This window comes from Drosophila tropicalis, unplaced genomic scaffold, assembly GCF_018151085.1.
Source record: "Drosophila tropicalis isolate 14030-0801.00 unplaced genomic scaffold, ASM1815108v1 contig_443, whole genome shotgun sequence".
Taxonomy (NCBI): domain Eukaryota; kingdom Metazoa; phylum Arthropoda; class Insecta; order Diptera; family Drosophilidae; genus Drosophila; species Drosophila tropicalis.
Genome location: NW_027172907.1, coordinates 3,461,985 through 3,481,376, shown reverse-complemented (window position 1 = coordinate 3,481,376; position 19,392 = coordinate 3,461,985). Strand labels below are relative to the sequence as shown.

The following is a 19,392-nucleotide window of genomic DNA, read 5'->3' as shown; positions in this document are numbered from 1 at the left end:
AGCGGTTTCCCATTGGCTATGCAAATGATGAAACTAAATCTCATAAGCAAAATGCTTTTTATGTTAATTTCGCTTAATATTTTGTGAACGCAAAATAAAAAAAAATAAAACCCATTACAAAACAACGACAAATCGACTGAAAGAACTTTGTCTGTCTGTCTATCTGTCTGTCTTTCTGTGTGTTATTCCCAGCTAAAAAGTGTATTTGTATTTTATGTTTACTATTGATCAGTTATAGGTACACATATAGAAATATCCACATATATACATATTTATGTCCATATGTTTGTATAAGCAAAAACCAATAATGAATATTGCCTGGTGTATTTGGTGAATCTTCAGTGAAACAATTCGCAAGCAAGTGACAAAGTCCGTTGATCTATTGCAAACAACTGAAAATTTTCAACAGAAAACCATTTCATCATTTTACAAGTGCGCCGCCGCATCGGGAGGAGGTAAGTGTCTATATCATTTAGAAGATAAGAATGACTTTTTATTGTCTAACACTTCTCACTTTTTGTATTTTGGCCTCCATCACATAAATGCTTATAAAATGATCTCTTTGAAATGTTTTTCATTTCGATGTCTAAATTTGGATCATTGTAATTTATGCATAACAAATGTTTTCCATTTATTTTTATAATTCAATTGAAAAAGCATGGATTTTCCCATCCATTATGTTTCTTTCTAAACGACTTTGAATTTCTAGACCTAATCGGAAATAAGGAAAAACCCTCATATAATTGCATACCAAAAGGCTTATCATTTGAATAGAAAAACTTTTAGAGTTCACTCTAGCATCATTGAATTTCCGTTCTAAAATGGCAAATTAGGTCTATTCCGGAAACTTTAAAGTCGTTTCTTTTATCATTACAAAGTACCTACTTGAAACAAACCTCACCCCGATATATGGTTTTGAAATTCATGAAATTGTCTTCTAGCACTTAGCAATCCCTTTCAAAATCGTGTCAAAGATATATTAAAATATCAAATGAACTAAAAACAATATACACTTCTCAAATTATGAGATTTTTTCGACTATGTTGACGACTTTTTCTTATCAGAGATGCAAAGTTTATGGCCAAGTGATGAATAGAGAACGGGCAACTGGCTTAATCAGTAGCTACTCATCTTAAAGTTTGTCCTTAAACTAGGCTAGTGCTTAGTGCCATCAGTAAGTTTGAATATAGATCAAAAAATAATTTCATATTTAAGGGATTTACATTTTCTATTAATATTGACTTCATGAAAATCGAATAATATGAAAGAAATATTTATTGAAAAGTATTAAAAATGTTTTTAAGTGAACGGAGCTCAAAGATTTTGTTTTTGAACAAGATGACTAAAAAAATGTGAAATAAATTTGTAATCTCTTAAGTTATCTATGTAGATGATAGTGTTTTTTCTTACCTTTCTCAAAATTCAAGTTTAGGAATGGAATACATATTTCATATCAGTAACTAGCAATTAACACTTCGAAAGTGAGAAAAAAAGGATAAAGTTAATGAATGTATTGATAAATAATCAACAACAAAATGAAATAGGTCGAGGAAATTTGCTCTTGAAGAGAAAGTCAATGGGTATTATTTGTCTGTGAATTAAATTCATTTGCATTCAAATAAAATTTATATAATTTTCGTATAAAATAAATATTCTCCAACAAGGTCAGAGAAGGGTAGCTGTCCACCCCCCACTGAAGTGTTAAGGTTTATACATTTTCCACTTATTCACTGAGAGATACAATTTTTAGCATATGCGTTTTATCAATTCACTTTCTTTACCATTATCCTAACTAATAGCAAAGTAAGTTTGACCCACTGAAAAATAAAAAAAACAAACAAACTAATTGCTACATATCGAATATCTAGCGATATAATTTCAGTATTCAAACAGAAAATCTGTCTATGGCTAACACGCCCACTGAGTCAGAGAGTGAGAGACTAATTGCAAAATGAGTGTTTGTATATATTGATGTATGTATGTATGTATGTATAGGTAATACCTTTCGGTAATGCCCATAATATTCAATACACGTATCCATAACTTTATTTTCAAAGCTCGGCAAGTTTGCTAATTGCATGACAAACGAGTTAGTTGGTGGTTTTTATTTGAAAACAAATCAAACACACTTGTTGCACTCATTGAGTCATCATTTTGGGAGAACGACTAAATAATATAGACAGGAAGACAGACTGAGATGGGCAGAGAAGGAAAGAGAACGCTGGCGAGTGAGAATCGGAGATAGAGAGAGAGAGAACAAGACAGATATTATTAAGTCAGGAAAACTGCATAGTTTGCATACCAAAACAAAAAGCAACAACCACCCACCTGAAATATTTGAACCTTTACACATTTAGCTTTAGATTCATATATCCACATATATACATATGTATGTATGTGTATTCTATGTATGTTGATATCCACATACATATGTATACATACATACATATGTATATGCTATATATATTTATACATATAAATTCAAGATTTCTTCAGCGAACAAATTAATTTGTTTACACTTTTGCACATTTGGCCGGGGCAATTGTTGTTGAATATTGTTTATTGTTTTGCTTTGAGGTTTTTTGTTTATTTCATTTCATTCGACCCGAATTGCTGTGCAAGAGTTTCTTCTTTAGTTTTTATTTTCCTAGCCTTCTGGGAAGTTTTCAACGAGAAACTGTGCGAGAGATAGAGACATAGAGAAGGGGAGACAGTTTGTTGAGATCAACAGAAATATGCGACAATATGTTATGATATTTCTAAATATTTTCGTTCCCTCCACCTCTGTCTCCATCTGTATCTATCTCTAAGCCATACATCATCATGTATGTATGTACATATGTATTATTGAAGTACTTTATTTCAATGACTTTTAGCACGCTCATGGGAGTTTTTTGTTAGTTGCAGCTTGACGACCAGACCGACCACTGGCAGCGCAGTTCGATGTAATGAAATTACAAGTTAATTAATTAAATGCATTTTGTGTAGATAAACTAGGTAGACATCTATTCCGACCGGCTGATTCTAACAATCCGACGAGTGCAAGTAGCCATTTGGCTGATGGGGAAGTTATTGCTGTCAGTAATAAATTCACAACAGGCCAACACATTGCTCCCTTGCGGGAGTTCTGTTAAATCTCAAGCATCTAACAATTTAAACACCCTGCACTTAGCCATAAAAACGTCTCGTTTATCAAAAGTAAAAAACACCAAGAAACATAACAAACTGAATAAAAAGATATGCTAACAATCAACAAAAACCTTCTTAGACTTTATGTTTTTAGATACTCTATAGACAAGTTTAGCCAAATACTAATCTTAGAATCTTCTTTAGTTATTATAAAATTTAACTAAAATCTAATTATAGAAGTTTACCTTTGCTTAACTTAAACTTAACTAAACTTAGCATGATCAGCATTTTTATAGAATTTACTTATATAACTTATTGTTAGAGTATTTAATAAACTAGCTGATTTGATCTATTTTACTTTTCGACTTGTGACTCCTGTTGCCATTAGAGTATTTTAACTTCACCATTAACATTAGTTTTATGTCAATTCACAAATTGATTTTAATTTTTCGTTTTTTTTTTTTCTTTCTGTTAAGCTTGAAAAGCACACACACAAAAAGAGTCTTTCATCAATATTAATGGTGAGGAAACAGAAACAACACATCAAATGTTGACGCTCGTTTATCTTCCCAATTTTCTGTCTAGTTAACCTTCCCCCCCCACCCACTCATCATCTCGTCCCTCTATTAGCCATCTCCCTTTTGAAATACAAACGATTGTACAATATTTGGCAAGCTCTATCCATACAACCATCCATCTATCTATCCGCTCCACCCACTTTCATGTCGATTTCCACTCCTATATACTACTAAATGGCAATCAATTGAATGAAATTTTTTGGTGGGCATGGCCTATGTTTAATTTTTTGCCACGTGTGTGTATGTGTAGGTGTGTGTGTGTATGCCTATCGGTGCTGGACTCATCCTTTGTTTATAGAAGCTAAAAATACAAAAGCTAACTGAAGAATTTTCACACGAATTAAAAAATAAATGTAGACACGTAGGGTAAATGCCGTCAATGGGTCATAATAATAAAAACTTGTTGAAATTTAAAACATCCTAGCCTACAAGTACAGTGAGCACTCGATTATCTTTAAAGCCCATTTTGAAAAAGGTCTTTAAATCGTAAATTGTTTTACGTTTTTCATTTTAAATTTAAATCTAGAAAACATTAAGACAATTTTTAGTTACATTTTGAAAACGGAGTATATTAAAGGAGAGATATAAAATTGTCTTCAGATCAAACATATTTGGTCAGCGAACATGTTTCTCGGGGTGATTCAAGTATTACAGGGAAGGAAAAAGTATCCGTATCGTGTGATCACTGTCTGAGCGGTGTCCGTATTGAATCGGGTAGCCTCTAATCTAAAGTATCTCACCTCAATTTTGTGGTGAGTTGGGGCGCCGTTCTTTGTGGTTCAACCTGTGTCTTCAACCGCTGGGGAGACATACACGATTAGTTTACTTCGGCTTCTGATAGGAGACCAACCGCAAAATGTTGATAATAACCGAATTATAAAAAAAAAAAAAAAAAAACAGAACGAAACAGAAATAAGACTCTGAATAAATACTCTCACGCATACATACTCAGGAAAGCGAGAACAACAACAAAAACACACACACACACATACGAAAAAAATATAAAGGAAAAGGGGAAAAGACAAAAAAAAAGAAAGAAAACCACATTTGCTGATATCAAAAACCAAAGAAAAAAATTTTTATAATAATAATAATAATAATAATAATACTCTTTAAAATTAATACCCCTGACCCAGCACACACACACACACACACACACACACATTAAGAACTTATTAATGTAAGTTTTCTTTTGTGACAATTTTGTGTGTTTAATTGCTTAAACTAAATATATTAATTAGCAATTAAACTTGTTTCCTGTCAATATTGTTTTAAAAATGTTTGGCATTATTCATTTTTTTGTTGTATTTTTTATTGTTCAATTGAGTTGTAACTAAATTGCGTATACGCCGCGTGACACATTCAGCGGCCCCCCTCAACTCGATACACAATCGTTTTGCCGCCGATTTTTAATATTCTTTTTTTTTCCGCACTTATTTATCAGCGGTCGATAAATCTTTACTTTTTTTGTTTTTTTTTTTTTTGTTTTTGCATTTCGTAGTCGTCAGGCATACAAACATAATTTCAGTTAAGTGGTGTTCGGCGAAATGGCTTTTTAATAGGATTTTCGGCAGCTTTCAACAGCTGCCACTAAAAGTTTTCACTTAATTGTTGTTGGTTTTGCGTAAAATAGATTTAGTTTGTTGGATGAATCAGCAAAAAGAATCCCTCCACATGTGATATACCCTTATGAAAAGGGTATATTTATTTGTCTGAATCTTTTTCCTTTTGCTGATGACTATTCCCTTGACTTGTATTCGAGTGATTTTGTGTCAACAACAACAACAAAAAGGTGCCAAGTTTGTCTGATTCTTCATTAGTTGTTCGTGTTGTTATTGTTGTTGTTAGCCAAATTGCCAGTGGAAAAGGCTTCTATTTAGTTGATTCCATAGATAGTGAAGAATTGATCGGTTTGATTGGTGAAATTCGTTAATAGGTATTTCAAATTCAAACTAACCGTCTGGAAGTTTTGCTACAAATGAATTACTCAGTGTGTGTTTTCTTATCGAGTGATTTTTTTCGTTTCGTTTGGGTTTCCGCGTTTAAAAAGAAACTTGTTCTTGTTTTTATTTCGTTTTTGATGTCGCATAAAAAAGATTGTTGCAGAAGAATACTGCAGCAGAGTACATTGCACTATGAGTACACTTGGCCAGCAAAAGCTTTTAAACGATAAAGATAATCCGCATAAATCAGAAATAATCACAATTAACATTAATAGCTTAACGACGACAACAACAACAACAACAACAACAGCAACTAAATTGGCAACAACATATCCAGAAAATTCAGTTAACAAGAAATTATACAGGATCGCATTCGGTGAGCACTTGTAAGTATGTCAAAGAGTTTTGAAGAGATTCTTGGAATTATTCAAGGGAATCGTATTAAGATAAATAAATAACAATGGTCATAGTAGTATTCTTTGTCTCAACAAACTCTCAAATATACATATATGTATATGTATGTATGTATATGGTGAGAATGTCTATACAGTATTTATGTATGTCTTTATCTTATCAAGCATTTTTTTTTATTTTTTATTTTCTTGTGATGAAAACAACACTTTCCAACAGCTTGATATTTGTGTATAACCTCATATCAAATTTATATGCATACACACATATATAAACAAATCCATTTGTATGTATGTATTTGTTGTCTTTCCTTAGAAATGGCTTAAAAAATCATCATTGCCATCACAACCATCATAATGTTCTTGCCATTCAATTAATTAGTTTGATCTATTTATAGTCCAATGACAGATAGTTATTTATATTATCATTTGCATTTTCATTCTATGAATTTTATGACGAGATTAAAATATAGGAAACCTAATTTCTTGGCCAATTATTCGAATGCGTAATAAAGATCTTGGTGAATAAAGGAATGCCAATAACCTTTAGGATATTCTCCTTACCTCAGGCGAAAAAGAATAAAAACAGATAGATAACAGCTTAAAATACACTTACATATGTTTATTACCCCATTTACATGCTGACTTTGTACAAAATAACGTCACCATCGTCCATTTTCATTCCTTACTGGAAAACCTTTTAGTCATAATGAAATTAAGTTGATGCATTGTAAAGGAAGTAAGATATTAATATTTGTTAATTTTATGTTGATATACATACATATATATGTATGATGGTAAAAGAACTTAACTTTTGTCCACTTTATGTCTTGAATATTCGACTACAAAATTTATGTGAAGAAAAATCTTGGATCTTGATCTTGAGACACAAATCATCTTCTTTCTTTCTACTAAAATCTTAGATTAACTCAAAAATTTTGACTCAATATATCTTTTTTTTTAACTCATTTGCCGTCGTGGTTTGACTTTTTGATCATCATTCTAGACATTTTTCAATGTTTGAAGAATGAAAAGTCAAAAATCAAGTTGAATTTATTAGCTTTTAGTAAGTAAGTTGGTTTAGTAAGTTCTATCAGCTGAATTCCATTAGTCTTAGACATCTTTCAAGAAGTTACAGAGTATTTTCCGTCTACTTTGGTTTATTTCAACTTACTTAGAATTCGAGTTAATCTCGATACAACGCAAATATAATTGAATGATTCCAAATGTTATCCATAGGTAATTGCAAGATTTTTATACTGACAATAAGATTAGACTTAACCAACTAATGCATAATTTATAGTGTCATGAGTTAGTCAATAACAATTTGTTAGCAGGAAATGTATAACAATAAATTAGATAAGTTTAGTTTACGAGGGGCCGTCGGTTAGTGTAGGAGTAATTTGGCCAGGACCTCATCAACAGTCCCAAAGCAAATTAGTGGTTAGACAACGATATAGAACTTATTCAACAGGTTTCACATTTTGTTGTTGGTGTTTTGTTTTTTTCGTCATCAAGGTCAAGTTGATTTAGTGTGTCATGGTTTCAATTAGTAGGCAACACAAACTTGTCCCAGAGGACAAGTGCTAACTGTAACCGAAGAGCTAACAACGAACAGACCCCCACTGTGTTCCCTGTCAGTCCCTGTGCCACGGCGGGGCATTAATCATAAGGTCAGGAAAAACACACACACACACACACGCATACACACAGACGCAACGACAATAAATGGAGCCAGCAAACATTTATGAATTCATGTTAAATTGATACTAACTGCCGCTGTCTGTCAATACCGGTGTCATCTGTCTATTCGTCCTGCCCTCCAACCTCCCGCTCGTTTATTCCCAAGCCCCCCACTCCCCTCCCCCACCCCACACACTTGTCGGTCACTAGGCTAGTGTCGCCCACTCAACTTTCAAAAGTTTTCGCTAATGTTCTGCCATAAATTCATTACAAATGCGCAAGTTCTCGACCATCAGAGTACCCGCACCATCGCCTACCAATCATCTCTACTCAACTAAATATCGTATATATTTTAGCTATCTTATCGCTTAAATCATTATGGGGAATAGGAATGAGAATGGGAAGGAGAATGGCAATGGTAATGCGAATGAGGACTGGGAGTGGGAGCGTCACTGTAAGAGACAGAGACAGAGACAGTGGAAGTGGAAATATAAGCTTAATTTCATTGATCGGTTGATGATTGTTTGCTTTTGGGTGACATGGACAGCTGCCATGAGACTGCCATGGGGCCACGAGCCATCAGTAGATAGACAGATAGATAGATATATACAATGAAATAAAAGTTAAACATAAAAATCAGCTAAATAATTTATTACCCCAATCTTGCATTCGTCCCTCACTCTCACCACTTTTCCACATTGAGCACTTAAAATATCTATCATAGATATACGATATTATTTATATATTTATAGAAAAAATTGGTATAATTAATCGTTATAACCCTGCACTTGGACCAAATTCAACAAACAAACATTAACACACACAAAACACACGGGGGAAAAAAAGAAGAAAAGTAATTAATGTTTCTCTTGAAAGAAAAGCATGAAAACAATTGGCCATAAAATTGAATTATGATCAGAGATTTTGCCCACCAAAAATTCGATTCGATTTTCCCTTAATTTTATTTTCCAAACAATAATTTCAAATTTTCTCAAAATATACATACGTATGTATGTATGTATGGTATGTATGTACGTATTGTTGTATACCAATATTTATTTATGTATGTGTTGGTTGAATGCAGCAATTTGCTGCTGGTTTTGATCACCTCGAAAGGGAATTGGAATGGGAATTGGAGTGAGGGTGTTACAAATAGATGTCTGTAAGCTATTCAAAATGAAGTAAACACTGAAACCATTCATTTTTACCAATTTCAATTCACATTTCCAGAACAATACTGTCATTATATTGATATGAATTCGGAAGATAAAGTTAATCTACTTAAGAATCTACAAGATTTGAATGTTCGTCAACTGAATATTTATGACTTTCCCAATGGGTCACAAAAAGGATCAGGATTAGATTCACGACAACTTTGACGACTCATTAGTTTGATTTATTACTGGTGTCCATTGTGGATCCGTCGATTCTTTCTATAGAACTTCCCTTTGTATCGTTCTAGCGACTAAAGTGTAGAAAACTATAAACTCTGAGCTTGGCTTGTGAAGTGAATGGGAAAGATACATACATATATAATGTAGATATTGTAATGAGGGGTTTACTCTTAACTCATGTTGAGGGAATATTAATTGAGTATAAGTAGATACGATTGGGAATATTAATGAAATGCTAAAATAACCTTGTTACGGAATACTTCCTGAATTCACATTATTTATGATATTATGATTTTGTTTTATTTTTTATTTTAATTTTTTGCAGTGCCTTTTTCACAATGGCTAAACACATTCAACAACGCGGTGGATCAATTTATTGTGGCCTCAGTCTTTTGGGAATTCTGTGTCTGGTCATATTCCGTTTACTACCCGGAACATCAACATTTGGTGTCTATGCCATGACCGATACTCGAGACTATCATCATCGGGATGGCATTCATACGCCATGCACTTTCTTTGATACAGTCAATTTGACTGGTTACAAACGCTTCGAGAATGGCAGCTATGAGTATGATGGCATTATAATACCCAGCAATTTGGTTGGTGTCTACGATTACATCTATAAGGATCTGGTGCAGCGTGTCGAAGTGGAGCCCCATATGCGTGGTTGCATTTGCCAATTGAAATCCTGTCTGAATCTATGCTGTCCTTGGGGCGAAATCTATGTGGGTGATAGATGTACAAATGATACGAGTGCTCGGCAGCGAACTTGGCCAGCTCCTGTATTAAATGTCACCTTTGAGAATGGTACAACACATCCTGTGAATATTTTCCAACAGTTTAGTGTCCAAAGTTTTCGACCATGCACCGAAATGTTCTCTCTGCTACCAGAAGTAAATGAATATGATTCATATGTTCTATACACAAATGGGACAATGCTGCGTGAAGATGATATGACCTATATAAGAAAGAATGAGTTCTGTTTGATACCCTCATATGTAAATGAAACGGATACATTCTATACCCTTAATCCGGCCAATTGTGATATGAAATCGGAGAAGACAACTGTGAAAATTATCAATGCATATGGTAAGAGATTACAATTAGTAATTGGTTATTGTTTAGATCTGTTCTCATTTTGGTTTCCAAACGTGATTAATTCAATTTGCTCAATCATCTTTACAGCCATGTTATTCTCCATACCGTTCATGCTGCTGACCATAGCCGTCTATTTACTTATTCCGGAGCTAAGAAATCAGCATGGCAAATCACTGGTATGCTATCTGCTTGGCTTATCCATTGGTTATTCGGCCCTGTGCTGTGTCCTGCTTATGAAGAATCTGGATCCCGAGAGTGTAGCCTGCAAATCGTATGGCTATACAGCATACTATTTCTTTATGGCCGCATTCCTGTGGCTGAATGTCATCAGTTTCGATTTGTGGCACAATTTCCGGGGCACTCGGGGCATCAATCGTTTTCAGGAAAAGAAACGTTTTGCCTTCTATTCGCTCTATGCCTGGGGTATGGCATTTCTCTTTTTGGGTTTCACCATCTATGCCCAAGAGGGAACCAATTGGCCGGGGTCATTGAAACCGAGCATTGGCGATGGTCAATTCTGTTGGCTGGACATGCAGACATGGGCGGGAATGATATATTTCTTTGCCCCCATTATTTTCATCATTGGAGCCAATACCGTGATGTTTGTGATGACAGCCATTAAGATTCATGGTGTACAACGGGAGATGGCTAAAATAATTGCACGAGAGGATAGTACAAAGAATTTGCGCACAGAGAAGGATAAGTGAGTATTCTGAGCAGCATATATAAGCTATATACCCAAATTCGATCTCTAAGCGTTTGTCGCATTCTAAATAAAACCCCCATTAGATTTGGTCTGTTCCTGCGACTCTTTTTGATAATGGGCGTGACTTGGTCATCCGAAATTGTATCGTATTTCGTTGGTAGCGATAAGAAATGGTCGAAAATCTTTTACTTAACCGATCTATGCAATGCCATGCAAGGTTTTCTCATCTTTATGCTATTCGTGATGAAAAAGAAGGTCAAACATTTGATAACCAATAGGTAAGTTTTGCTTAAATGACATTCAAATACTGCGTGATATTGTCCCATTCCATAATTATGGAAGTTATAGTTTATAACTGTGTAAGTCCAAACATTTACTCTCACACTCACACATGTTTTGTTGTCTCACACCAAAAAAAAAAAAAAAAAAAAATCAAATGAAATTTGTTGCCACACGAACAAAATGTCCCACCAATCGAATCGAAATGAATCCCCCCCCCCATGTAGAACTATACGCGTGCGTAGTCTGAGGCAGACTGAGAGTATCACAATGGCTGGAAGCAGTTTCTCCATGCGTCAACGTTTCATGGATGCCTCAAATCACATACGAAAATTGGTTGTGATACGAAATGCATTTGCAAACTCCACAAGTGGCGTACATTCGCACACAGTCTAGTAAGAGCACAGCACACTTTAGTCCCCGACAAAAAATCAGTGTTGTGCCCTTAACAACTAAATCTAAACATAAATATATGACAATTCTTCAAAAATTGCACTACTTATACGTACATATATATATATATATCCTTATATATATATCCTGCATGCACTTAGAAAACGAAAAAAAAAAAAAAACAACTGCTTTTTGTACATATGAAAAACTGTCTTCTCTCTCTCTCTCCCTCTTGTATGTATTTTCGTTGTCGTCCAGAATGCTTTCGATATCGCTTATGCAAACAAGCAGCAGCAACAACAACAACAATCACCATCAATCCAAGCAGCATAACCCTAATAATAATCCCGACACAATATCAAATACCAAACACGAACCCAACATTATAGCCCTAACTACTATCCAATAGCAAGCAGTAAAAGCAGTAAAAAGCAGTGCGAAATACAGAGGCTAGGCTTAAAGCTAAAAAAAAGAAAAAGCAAAATACATTTGACAAATAATAATTAATATATACCTATATATAAACAAAATCCGTCCATTATCTATCTTCGTCCAAGTACCTAACCAAAACTAAAAAAAAAAAAAAAAAACAAAACAACCAAACAAATATAAAAAAAAACCACAAAAACACAAAAAAAATAAAAAAACTGAAACAAAATTATAAGAATATTTCATCGTAATTCTCGCCTGAAGACTATTGAAGAAAAAACCGAGCAACAGTTCATATCAATCAAACTCAACCAACTCAACCTCAACCTCAACGGTTTCCGATGTGCATGGCCAAAACGGAAAATTAAAACTCAAGCCAACTCAAACCCAGATTGGTATAGCGAAGCACAAGGTTGGTGGTCCTTAGATCGCAGACCATTCACTTCAAGGAAAGGTAATGTGTTTTGCCTGCTAAAAACGGGTTGCGGCAAACGTAACGTAGTCTGTGATTAACCTCTCATAGCTCTTCCATTTTATTGCGAAACTCTAATTTGGATACCCTTTAACCTTTAGTTGTTATCTATCGAAATTCAAATATGTTGTTTTCTATGGAATAACCATTAGCATTGCATGTTTTTTTACATACATATGTACATACATACATACATATGTATATGTACATATATGTAAGTATGTGGACTATCTATCTAACCAATTATCTATCTATCTAACTAACTCACTCTAAATGTGTGTGTATATCTATATATGTGTATCTCTAGTTAACAATTCAAACTCAATTAACTAACTCTAATCAGCTTTTTCGGAATTATCTATCTCCCCATAACCACATGGACAACAACCAAATAGATGTTCGAGATCGGGCGATGGTAGCAATCAACGACAAAGTCAATACTCCACCAAAACAACATCCAGCAGTGTCGCCAATTTATCGCTGCATGAGAAGAATTCAGCGGAGAAGCCATTGGTATCGACTCTAGATCAACATCAACATCAACATCTTCAGCAGCAACGCACTACGTCCTTTCATTAAAATTTTGAAGCAGGAATAACAACTGAATGGATGTCTGTATGGCTAACATCTGGAGGGCTGACAACATTTCCAATGCGTTTCTTGTGAACCTTTCGCTCTGTGCGCTTTAGCATCGAATAATATCTGGAATAGGACCGCCATATTATATCGTAGTTTATGAAAAGACATTAAATATATGCTAGGAACTTTCACTTTCACTCTCTCTTTCTCCTTTTCTCTCTCCTTCTCTTTCTCCCACTCTTAACTAAGTACATACATTTACATTTATATACAATATTATGCATTCACTATAAGTACCTAAATGTTTTGTGTACGTACGAAAAGTACTTATCACTTATGTCACTTTTCACATATATTTTATTTCAACCTGATTAGTTCTATAAGCACGCTTCACAAACGAAAACGTAGAAAAACAATCCCTTAAGTACGATAACTAGTATTTATATCTCAAAATGAATGAAATATTTTATCTGAATGAAAATATTTTAGAAGAAAAAATGAAATGAGAAAAAAACTTCTGAAGCAAAACATATTTGAAATTGTAATTGAGTAATGGTAATTGTTTATATATAATAATCAGATACATATATTTGTTTTTTTTTTTTTTCTTTGTTTTGTTGTTTTCACCGCATATACGTACTCAACACACAAAAGTCAAAGTTACTTGTATGTCAAATTAAATAAAGCCAAAGATACAAATCATACAAAATGCATAAAAAGAGAAGCATTACTTTTGAAATAAGTTTAATCTGGTAATACAGCAGTAAGAAAAAGTATTCGGTTGTGGGAGAAATTGTTGACAGCTAGACCAAATAACGAATACTGTCATTTAACCAGCTAAATCGAAATATTTGTGAAATGCATGTGAAACCATCGCTTTGTCCCTTATTATACACCGAAACAGTGGCCGCTTTGCATGACATAGAATGAGAGAGGAGACATCTGGGCTGCTTTACTTAAAAATACCTCTTTTTGTTAGGTCATGAAGTCTATCTTATTTTAAGCAGATCTTAATATAAGATACCACATACTACGGAAGGAAAAAATGAGAAAAACTAACTACAAATTAATATTTCACTAACAACAAGAAGCTTGGGAGTCAAGGAAATTAGAAGTAAACGCTTTAAAATGCCGAATGTATGTACTAAGGTTGTGGACGGCACTGTGTATTTACAAGCGATACCTTGATAACAATTAATATATCTCGACAATGTATGTACAATACTATTACATCGATACTTACATATGTCAAGAATAATTGAAAAATCTTTGAAAAAAATTAAGATACCACCGAATACTTTTTCGACATTTCGTTGTTTTGATATTACAGGTTTACGTTAAAAATAAACCCTGAAAATTAAAACTTGTTTACAATAGTATCAAATATCGAGCAACACGATAAGCAAACACACTTTTCTTTTAGGCAGGAATAACCTTAGTTTCAGCTTTGATTTAAATGACGGTGATTAGAAAAGGTAGGCGAAATTCGTTACGCTGTTCCTTGAGTCTTGATTTCGAAGGTCCTTTTGATAAAATATATGTCGGGGCGTTAACAATTTTACTGAATTCAGTTATGTTTAGTTAAGACAGCTCTCAACAATTGTTGCTAATGTTGGTTAGATGCTCAACCAGGGCTACAACTGACACACTATCCGACCTATATATATACATATATATGAATAGGTCAGACTATATCAAAAAGAGTGTTGAAAATGTTTATAAATGTTCATTGATGTTTTTTTTTTTTTTTTTTTAACAGCTGAATGTCAATTCTTTCACTTGGTTCATAAAGTTCATATTCAGATATTATGTTGGCATTATTGCTTGTATTGGGGATTAAGATTTAAAAAAAACACTTCCTTGATTATTTTGATTTTGATTTAATAATTATTCACGTTATGAAAGCAGATCTAATCCAATTATCTTTTCTTTCCCAAGTTTAATCCCGACTTCAATACAATTTAATAAGATCGTTGAATAATTTAGAAACTTTCATTATATTCCCACTATTATCGTATATCTGAACCACTGAATGATCTGTTGAATCTTACTGTGTATTAAGCTTGCTGATTCGACCACAAAGCTCTGCCAGAGATGAGTGAAATAGCTGACAGCTTTTGAAGATACATCGACCGGAAAGTACGGAAAGTATCTGCTCTGCGCAATACACTTAAAAGTTTCTCTACACACACACACACACACACACACATACACACACATTACTGTGGGCCCAGCCAGCTGTTGGGCCTGTTCGAACTTGGAAGCTACCAAAAAAACACAAAATAAACTACAACCAAATGAATTTTGAATGAGCAGCTCGCGATGGTTTTTGGTTAAGATTCCAATGACTGACTAGGGGAAGGGGAGTGCGAGGGAAGACTGGGAGAACTGGGGGAACTCTGTCTGTTGAATGTTGTTGACTGGTGTGCGGGTACTGGGTATCGGGTATTGGGCCTGGGCTAATCAGTTAGTCTGTTTTTTATTCTTGGCCGGCATGGAGCGTTGTCGTAGTCGTTGCGGTTTCAGTCTTTGCCTTTGCCTTTGCCGGTTTATCGTTTAGCCCGCGAGAGAGTCTTCAAAGAGTTGTTTTTTTTTTTGTTGTTGTTGTTGTTGGTTTTTATTATTGTAGTTGTTGCTTATGATTCTGTTGAGGTTGTCGCAATCGTAGCCGTTTTTAGACATACAACGTCAGCGTCAGCGTCGCGACTCGACGTTTTGTCGTTGTCAATTTGGATTTTGGTTTTATATAGTGTGTACACAAACACACAGACTCAGGTGTGTGTGTGTGTGTGTGTGTGTGTGTGTGTGAGTGTGAGCAGCCCTGTGTGCGTATGCGTATTGCATAAAAGTCCAAAATAGTGAGAAGAAATAACAAAAAGTTGTGCCTTCTATTTATTTATTCAATTCTCGCACAAAAAGCAAATGCTAACTAATGCTAAAGCTGAATTTGTGACGTCACAAACGGAAATTATAAATTAAAGAACAAAGAAGAAGACGTAGAGGAAAAAACAACAACAATCTCAACATGCTAATCACATATTTAGCAATCTGCACACAATTTCTATTGCTAGTCCAATCACTGGAAATCGCTTCAATCGTCCATCCTTGCCCCTATGCAGATACAGTCAATATCACCGATGGCCTTAGGCATAAAAGATGGCTCCTATTCGTATGCCGGTCTAGTGATACCATCCCACTTGATGGCCGAATACAATTTCAAAGTGATCGATGGCGTTGAATATAGGGCACCCAAACATTTGAGAGGCTGTGTCTGCCAATTGAAGCCGTGCATTAGTTTCTGTTGCCCCAACGATTGGATATTCAATGCGGCCACCTGGAATTGCACTAAACCCGATCTAATACGACCCGTATCCCATGTTGAGGTCACTTATCGAAATCATAGTGTCGATCAATTGAAGATTCAAGAGCATTTTGTTATACGCACCGAACTGGGGTGTCGCAATAAATTCGTGGACAAGAAACATGAAACATTTTGGCAATGGGATCTCTATGAGAATGGAACTCTATCGCGTGACGAAAGGCTTTGGAATACGGATGAATATTGTTTCACACCATTGGAGCATAAGCCGAGTGTGTGGGAGTTGACACCATTGAATTGTGAACGCTTTCAGCGAGGCTATCGCGTCTGGATCTATGCTATATGTGAGACTCTATATACATATATACATACATACATTCCCATTTGTAAATTAAATTCGAAACGGTTACACATATCATCTTCTTCTTCTTGTTTGCAGGCAGCATTATTGCCATATTGATTAACATATTTATATTGTCGCTCTTGGGATCGGTGAGAGAGGCACGTAAGAGTCATTATGGACAGCTGATTATCTATTATTTACTCTCTGTCATTGTGGGTGACTCTTTATTAGTTTATTTGGCTCTTAAAAATCCCATGAATCTATCCCATGAAGCATGCCGTAATATAGGTAACTGATTCACATTGAATCTATAACTATTTCATTTATTTGAAATTTTATTCTTTTTTTCTGTTACAGGTTTATTAGCCTATTTCTGTATCATGTTGTCATTTTGCTTTTTGGCCTATTGTAGTTTTGATTTTCTACAAAAATTCAAATTGAAAGCCACAAGAAATTGGTTACGTAAATTATCATATTTCATATTGATTATCCTAATCATAGGACTACGTTATTTGGTAGCCTTTGCCCAGGATTCCAAATTACCAAAACACTTTAAGCCAGGCATTGGTGAGGATTATTGTTGGTTTGATGGTAAGTTATTGAATATATAGGAAATGAATTGTTATTAACCATAAGTATATATTCTTTTTGTTTTTATATTTCTATATAGTTCGTCTATGGGGCATATTGATATACTATTATTGCCCAATATTTTTGCTATTAATATTTAGCATTGTTTGCTGTATTCGAGCATATTTTGCCATTTATCAGCTACCCGAAGACACACACTATATATTGGGCACTCAATTGAAAGTCATGAAGATACAGTAAGTCGGTCCTTGAAATTAATCACATTTCAGTTTACTTATTTTGTCTTTTTGTAGCTTTTATGCCTTCTCTGGCTATCTAATTGGAGTCTCTGGCGTTTGGTTGCGTGAGATAATAGTTTATATTATGGCACGCATGCGCGAACATTTCTTTATCATTGACTTTTGGAGTGGCATTTGTATATTGGGTCTGGCCATAGCCGGATTTATATTGCTTTTGGGCCGAAATATGCATGTGAAGACATGGTGGGCCATCAATGTGTAAGTGAAAGATAAGACTGTTTAAATCAATTAGATAACAACTTGGTTCAATCTTTGCAGTGAGTCAAGTCAAACCGATTTGAGTGTTATAAATGCTCGGGTATATAAATTCGATGAGAAGGGAGATCTTAAATCACCTGGTTAGTATATACAAATAAGATATTTGCTTTAAAAATTGTTCTTGAGTTAATATTTACATTTCATTTTTGGCCTAGACTCACCCTATCAGCCAACGGTGACATCACTTTAAAAGTTTATTTTCTTCAGGTAATACTATTTGTGTCTCACTCTCTTTTGTCTTTATTAGTATGGTTTTTTTTTTGTTTTTTTTTTTCTTCTATTTAGTATTTATACTTATGAGTATATATTTGTACGTATGTAAGTCTCACAATAAATGTTTTAAGTATTCTAAATAAGTAGTCTAATAAACTCGAAATATATAAAAACCATATTGATCTGTAAATATCTAATGGGTAAACATCTGTCAATAAACTCACACCGCGAGGTAGGTATTTTCACCTACAAATAGAAACAATGCATTTTCAATGATTGCATATTAAATCAATTTGGAATGGACACATTTTACGAGTCTATGTGTAAGTGTGTCTGTCTGTGTGTGTTAAAACAATCTGTTGATATTTCAGCCACATTCTAGAATGCATAACATATTTACATATCTACGTATCTATATATAGAAACAGAGTTAAAAACAGTCATCAAATGCCTTTTCTTTCAATTCAAAGCAACTTCTTTTTTTTTGGGGCGAAATTCGTTTTGTTGTTGTTTTTCTTTAGCGTTTTCTTGATGACGTTTTGAGTTGGGTTATTCAGTGGGCTTGTTTTGGCTACCGCATGGATTAGCCCACAAGTCAAGTGGCACGCAACAAATGTGCCGTTAATGACGCAATTGACAGTAGTCAGTCCATTTATCTATCTAACCAATGTCTCTAGTTTGTATCTCCTTCTTATTCGATGTCTATAAACTGTGTGGTTTTGTTTGGTTGTTGTTGTTGTGCTTGTAGTTCTATGATTCGTTTTACCTCTCATCAAATTAATATTCGGCATTGACGAACTAAAAAGACGCTACACAACCTATAAAAGATTTTATACTATAATTTTCTTTGATTTCCATTCCAAATGTCTTTTTTATTTTATTTAACTACCTTTTAGTAAATCACTATTGAGATTATCAAAGAAAACTTTCAGAATTTCCTGGACATCTTTCTAAGGGAACTGGTTTGAAAACTTTTCTATTAAAATAAGTTCCAAACAATTTTCCCAAAATAATGCAATTTCTATATCAACGAAAAGACAACTTTTTCTTTGCTTCACATGGAAATATTGTTTAAAAATTCAAAATATCTTTCCATAGCCGAAAAATATGTGTAACTATAACAGTTTCATTTAGTTTAGTACACCTTTTGGAGCTAATTGTGTTGCCAGTTTAAAGGTTTCTTCTGCTTCATTTTGTTGCCTTTAACAAACTTTCATTTTCCAATTTATTTTCAATGGTCAAAAAGTTTTGGGTCATTGGTTTTAAAATATATAAT

The 19,392-nt window shown here is 34.2% G+C and overlaps 1 protein-coding gene and 1 long non-coding RNA gene across 2 annotated transcripts in view; one reads left to right on the top strand and one right to left on the bottom strand.

Annotated features, from left to right (window-relative positions):
- LOC137574120 (uncharacterized) overlaps positions 1–19,392 on the bottom strand; it is a 210,279-nt gene that overhangs the window by 9,531 nt on the left and 181,356 nt on the right. The gene's annotated exons all lie outside the window — the stretch shown is intronic.
- On the top strand, positions 4,544–18,233 carry LOC137573991 (uncharacterized). Its single transcript, XM_068286098.1, has 14 exons — positions 4,544–4,887; positions 5,804–6,036; positions 9,463–10,226; positions 10,323–10,938; positions 11,025–11,219; positions 12,910–13,080; positions 14,182–14,230; positions 16,165–16,756; positions 16,852–17,043; positions 17,113–17,346; positions 17,426–17,582; positions 17,640–17,843; positions 17,904–17,983; positions 18,059–18,233. The coding sequence occupies exons 2-14, from the start codon at positions 5,843–5,845 to the stop codon at positions 18,091–18,093; spliced, it is 3,483 nt and encodes a 1,160-aa protein (XP_068142199.1). The 5' UTR covers positions 4,544–4,887; positions 5,804–5,842; the 3' UTR covers positions 18,094–18,233.

Bases quoted from the DNA above. Each gene is read 5' to 3' on its own strand.
- LOC137573991 (XM_068286098.1), top strand. From the start codon at position 5,843: ATGAGTACACTTGGCCAGCAAAAGCTTTTAAACGATAAAGATAATCCG. The intron at 17,044-17,112 runs GTAACTGATTCA...TTTCTGTTACAG, and splicing joins TGAAGCATGCCGTAATATAG to GTTTATTAGCCTATTTCTGT. The intron at 17,583-17,639 runs GTAAGTCGGTCC...GTCTTTTTGTAG, and splicing joins TTGAAAGTCATGAAGATACA to CTTTTATGCCTTCTCTGGCT.